Source organism: Mya arenaria, chromosome 14 (assembly GCF_026914265.1).
Source record: "Mya arenaria isolate MELC-2E11 chromosome 14, ASM2691426v1".
Lineage (NCBI taxonomy): Eukaryota > Metazoa > Mollusca > Bivalvia > Myida > Myidae > Mya > Mya arenaria.
This window is the reverse complement of record NC_069135.1, coordinates 14791904-14798378: the sequence shown is the minus strand read 5'-3', so window position 1 is coordinate 14798378 and position 6475 is coordinate 14791904. Positions and strand designations below refer to the sequence as shown.

At 37.1% G+C, this 6475-nt stretch overlaps 1 protein-coding gene across 1 annotated transcript; it reads left to right on the top strand.

Annotated features, from left to right (window-relative positions):
- Positions 1–2361: 2361 nt before the first annotated feature.
- LOC128216946 (potassium voltage-gated channel protein Shaker-like) lies at positions 2362–5024 on the top strand. Its single transcript, XM_052923694.1, has one exon. It carries the CDS (start codon positions 2589–2591, stop codon positions 3972–3974), a length of 1386 nt encoding a protein of 461 aa, XP_052779654.1. The 5' UTR covers positions 2362–2588; the 3' UTR covers positions 3975–5024.
- Positions 5025–6475: the final 1451 nt, after the last annotated feature.

Here is a 6475-nt window from a genome sequence, read left to right as displayed (position 1 = left end):
GAACAGTTCAGGCCAATGTAAATAAAACTGATCATACAAGGATACCATGTTTGATGTTTCATCATATTACTATGAAACGGTACGGATGATGATTGTCATGTCAAACCAGTTTAATGTTAAGCATCAGGCGGGGGTTTATTTTAAAATTTACCTATCGGGCAGAAACCCCCCCACAAAATATCGAGAACAAAACATAAAGATGGCATTCTGATAAGCATCCCACCAATATAAACCTGAAATTCAAAACTAAACACTTGTATGCTAATCAATTTCTTGGTGTATTTCAATATTTATATTAAGTATATTTCTATTCCTTGGATCGTTAGAGCGACTCATTCAATTCATATGTTAAACTCATTCCTTTTTATACGGGAAATCCTTTCAGTAAAACTCCATAATCATTTCAAAGGAACGTACAGTAAGCCAGCTGTTGTCATAGACGTGCTTCTCCTTTATCGGTGATTCGCGTGTTACTTCCACATTGCACGCGAGCTGCTTCCATCGAGTCAACGGATCGCTCATAAACCTGTTTATATACCCAGTAAAATACATGTCGATGCGCTTAATGTTCCGTTTATGGCCTTTTAACGATGGTAAAATCAATACCTTCTGTGTTTGGGGTAAACTGCTACAATTTTAGTAATATAGATAAACTTCCATGTCTGTAACGTTAATTTTGTAATAGAAAATTTCCCATGGTAGCAATTTAATAGGAGACAGACAAACCATTTTATCTGATGTATTTGCGTATCATTAAAATCAAGAATGGTGGAAAAGCCCAATTGCTTTCTTTCAAGTTGTTTAAAACTATTAACGAAGGTTTGCAGAATTTGGTTGTTTTAAAGTACGATCATATAGGATTCTTTAGACATTTTCAAAGAAATTCAGTGAAAATGTTTTCTTTTCTAAATCAAGTTTACAATGAAAGGAATTAAGTATGATATAGAAGCTATCATATAATTATTTAAAGATGTCTGTGTTATAAAGGGGTTTCTAATCATTTGAAGAATGAAATTAAACTTCTATAATCAAATGATCTAGATATTGTTCCAACGTTAACTTGTATAATGTAATGTATAATGGAAGCACACACCCTTTAATTGTATAATGTAATGTATAATGGAAGCACACACCCTCTAATTGTTAGTGTTGTTCTTTTTTAAATACACTTTTTTAAGAACTTGTTAAAATAGGTTAAGCCGTTTGAAATGCTGCATCATTTATTATGTTCCAAAGGTTATGTACACTAGTCAAGACCATTTTTATTGCCGTAAGGTAAAGGTTATCATACGATTAGACGACATACATGAGCTTGCCTTGAGTACTGAATGCCAAATGTCATGAGGCGAACTTGAACGCTATGAAACGACATGTACACGTGTGTGTAAATGATTGGATGACTCTTAAAAGCGTTCAAATTGCACCAACCTTGAGAATAATTGATTATAGTTCATATTATTTTCTACCATCTATCCTTTTGAACATAAAGGCTTCGTGAGACTCTTATATCAGAAGATACTTTTGTATACTGCACTCAATTTGTCACTTGTTCTATTGTTCCAATGTTGTGTTACCTGAAGCAGCCTGCCCTAGGGACCGGCAAGCGTCAATTAGTTATGAATCCATCCTTAGTGAATACGCGTTCACACCGGAAATCAATATACTTTGTAAATAATAAATTGACGTGATCGCTGGAGGACAAAAGTTACTAAGCATTATGTTTCATAGAGGCATGGAACAGTTGTACAATAGCATGCGGGATATATGCTTAATGTGCTGACTTGTTTAAAATGGCTGCATCGTCTTATTAGAAATGATTCAATTGCACCAAACACTTCTATTGGTATAACAAGTGATCTCCTTTCATATTTATTTTCAATAAGCCGCAAAGAGAAATAATTCACGCACGGATTACAGTTTTCCCTAGTTTACCCTAGATAACGGACAATATCATTGGCATCACACTTTTTCTCGATATTGTTTGTTCATAAGAAAGAAAAGCAGGACTGTTGTGTTACAATTGTGTCCATTGTTTTGCCTTAAACGGAGTTTATAGGTTTGAAGTGGTTATCTTACATCAGTTAGTGGGAAGTGACTTAGGTGCCGGGACCTAGCAGTGAACAATTCTCCCCATATCGATCCTGTATCGGCTGAAGCGCTCCATCGCCCTCGTTCGACACTCTAGCTAACCAAACACATGCCTACGAATACTATGGATGTAATTCGAACAAATCACTTTCATTCTATTGAAATTTCATCGAGCGTTTGTTTGCTCAATCGACGATATGCAAAATATTAAATTACAAACGGATGGATAATTCTGTTTTAACTGCTACCATACCGTGGTGATGCGGGCTCGGAAACTAACGTGTGAAATCGGAAGATCACTTCCATTGTAATTATTTTATTTGTTGTATAATAATAATTGCTCATATTGAGGGAATTAATCGCGGACGGGATGAGTTCGCTAAGACAATCCCTGACAGGTTTGGGAACTAAGCTCACGAGAGGTGCAAGTAACGTTATTGAAGATTGATTTTCGGGGGTTGCTGAAACATTATTTTCCCGGAGTTTGACTGCTGAAGGAAATGGCGACGGTGGTTTCATTAATGAACCAGCGGCGGTACCGTAAGAGTTATGAGCGGCCAGACCGGATGAATAGTGAAGGTGAGGGGGATCAGCTGTGGGTGTTCCAGCCGCACGTTAAACACAGCACCCGAATGGGCTCGCACGGGTCTGACGGCTCTAAGACGCCTGCTCTCGATACATGCAAATCTTCTCCGTCGCGCCTTAGTGATCCGCTGTCCCCATGCAGTGGGTGTAGCATTCCTGTTGCTCATCGATGTCACCTGAACACCTGTGAACGTATCACAATTAACGTCAGTGGCCAGTATTACGCTATTTGGGCTTCGATTTTAAACAAACATCCCGACACGCTACTAGGAAACCCAGAGAAGCGTCTACAGTTTTATGACCGACAACGAGATGAATATTTCTTTGACAGACATAGACCAACATTTGAAGCAGTTTTCAATTATTATAAATACGGCGGATACCTCAGAAGACCCGATCCAGTGCCGGATGATATTTTCTTGTCAGAGCTGGATTTTTATGAAATTGAAAAAGACATAATTGACCGTTACAAAAGAGAAGAAGGATATACAGAAGAAGTTCGTGTTTTACCGGAGAATCCAATACAACGAAAAATATGGATGCTGATGGAGTACCCTGAAACCTCATGTTTTGCCTATGCAATTGCTATCTTATCGGTGATAATTACTGTTTTGTCAATTGTTCTATTTTGTATAGAGACCATACCTTCTTTGGAAAAGACGTGCGAAGAGGACGAAGCTGTAAATTTTGTTGAGCCGTTCTTCATCTTGGAAACAATATGCACTGTATTTTTCACCGTGGAAGTAGTTGTTCGCTTTTGTTCGTGTCCTAGCAAACTAAATTACTTCAAGGACTTCAAAAATCTGGTGGACGTTACGGCAGTGATACCCTATTATATTACCCTGTCCAACAGTCTTTCAAGTCAAAGCTGTGAATCGTCTAAATCTAGTACGTCATTCGCCTTCCTGCGTGTTGTTCGTCTGGTGCGGATATTTAAGCTCACAAAGCATTCAGCAGGACTGCAGGTGCTCATACTTACGTTTCAAGCCTCGCTTGAGGGCCTTCTACTTTTCTTGGTAGCGATGAGCGTTTGTATCCTGCTTTTCTCGAGCGCAATCTACTACGCGGAACACGAGATTCCGGACTCTCAGATCAACAGCATTCCTGACGGGTTCTGGTGGGCCCTAATCACCATGTGTACTGTGGGATACGGTGATCAGGTACCCGTCGGCTTCTGGGGAAAGATAATCGGCTCAGCTTGCGCTATCTCTGGTGTGCTTACCCTCGCGATCCCCGTGCCAATTATCACCGAAAACTTCAACAAGTTCTATGCTCATAAAACGGGTAGAGGTCGTATGTGATTTGTTTTTTTTCCTGAAAGTTATATTATACATATTATTACAATGTATGTCTTATGTAGGTTAATAATAAGAGTGTGTTTTGTTAAGTTTGTATCAGGTTCACAGTAAACAAGCACCATGCACTATAACGAAACAGTAAGCGGTTTATTTGGTTAAATGTCATCTTTCAAAATGTAATAATTGAAACAAAACTATGCTTAAATGTAAGTGTTTCACTAAGCGAAATTAACACACTCCAACCTGTTCTTAATATTCAATTAGGATGCCATCATCAACAAGAAAAAAAGAAATGTTCTGAAGTATGCAGTTTCACTGAAAAACGTTTTTTAGAATACCGTCAAAGCTGAAACATTAATATGTTCTAGTCTAGAGAGTCATTTATAAAGTGAAAAGCATTATCGTTTGTATCATGTCATATTGAGGTATCCCACGGACAAGTACATTTGTGATTTAATCGAGTTATTGACCATGTTGTATAAGTGTGATGCCTATCTTTTCGGGATTATTTAAAAGGGTATTGATTGCTGATTAAAAAGTATGCAAAAAGAACCATTGAAAATACAAACCAGATAAAGTTATAGCAGTCTGTATGTTGATTAAAGTGGGGCATGATATCATCAATTTTCAGGGATGTTTGTTTTCAGTTTGTTTGTAATTTTTGTTTTCGGCACAGTTTTAGTATATTATTCTAAACACTCCTCAAATAGAATACCCCACAATAGCATGGGGTCACTCGACATTCATCATTTAAATAATTGTACATATGACACCTGGATAAGCTGGCAGTGGTTTTAACACATTCAACATATACTTGATTTCAAGGAATGGGAGCTCCAACATTGGTAGCGGAATCAAAACATTCCTGAATTTTCGGCAGAAAATTAACCCTCATCCGCCACCCCTCAAATTATCTGACATAGACCAGACATAATGAGCTGCCTCGTTTTTTTATCATTCGAATACGAGGAGCATTATATTATGAAAGTGATACTAGCCATGTTGCAGCACACACTATCAATTGAAACACAGTGTATCGACCCTTTTTCATTTGTAAGAAGGGATGCATTTGTGAGTATGAAAGTGGCGCTCTTATTCAAAATCAGTACATACACATGTATAACAGACAGTTTGACTGACAAACCTTTAACTACTTACAAAATAATGCATTTATGGAAAATATTAATTACTAATGACAAGATTGTAATCGTGTATTTAATAGCAGAAAGCGCAAACAAATATTAAATGATTGATGACTGCTTCAAGAATTTACTGTGGTCTACTATAGTCTCATAAGATAGAAATACCGTGTTTTATGCTCATTTCTTTCAAATTAAACTCAGTATCCTTCATAATAACCATTGTTTTCGACATTTATTCGTCCTTTTTGGAATAAAACACTATTATTAATTGTTGTAGATCTTATTTGGGAGTAAGAGTGTCACTTTAAATGAGGTTATCTACCAATCCTCCATATGCCGGTTTTCTCCTTCTTTCAATTGATGTTGAATTCATGGCCGATATTTTGCAATAACTCCCTACAACAACACAGACAGATAATATTTAAATGCTATATTTAATGCCAACAAGATGGAGAAGAGATACGATAATATCCGCCTTAATATTAGTCTGAAACAAAGAGACTAGACTATATGCTGACATAACTCGATAGCTGTTGCTGCATAACGTCAAGCTTATCATAAACTTAAGTTCGATAAAACGTACTGTTCTGCACACATATGCAGACTTATATTTAGTCCAAAAGCATGGGGTTGATCTCGTAATACCAGGCTATTATCGTCATATATTCTGAGTATACATACATGGGCATTTAAGTGTACAGTAGGGTTGACTACATGTAAACGGCTAAAATCTGTTTTGTTTATGTTGAAATAACATAGATATTAAATCGTAGTCCTGAAGGAAGGGTACTTTGTTCGTTTAAGTAGACATGTACTGATTTCATCTTTATTTCCAAGGGTATCGTCATCATCAAGTTGTTTTATAGTGCAACAGTAAAAAGTGTACAACGGTTTGCAAAAGATATTATCCTTAGGGCGAAGTATAGACTTTTACTTTTCATTTTTTTTTTTACAGAAATAGACCACTATGATCTGTACAGTGTTATTCGTTGGCATGTTTTTAGACTTTCTCTTCTCGAAACCCTTCCTGGCGACGAGACAATACATTCCGGTTTAGGGATTTTCTATTAGTTTAATGCCAATTGATTGTAGAACAAAACCTACACAGTTTAAGTTTTGCGTAAGTGACCAGCCATTCTCAGAAATTCTCAGCGCAATATAAAGGGGGTACATGACAGAAAGTTGGCAGAGAATACTTTCTTAAGTGGAAACCCATTATTTTCATGGGGAAAATAGAAACTTCGAGTCCGATCAATGATGTTCCAGCATCCTCTAAACTGCCTTGATAAGACGTGTACACACTCGGTAGCAAACAATCGCGGGAGAGACATATGTTCCTGATACAACCTATAATTATGTTTC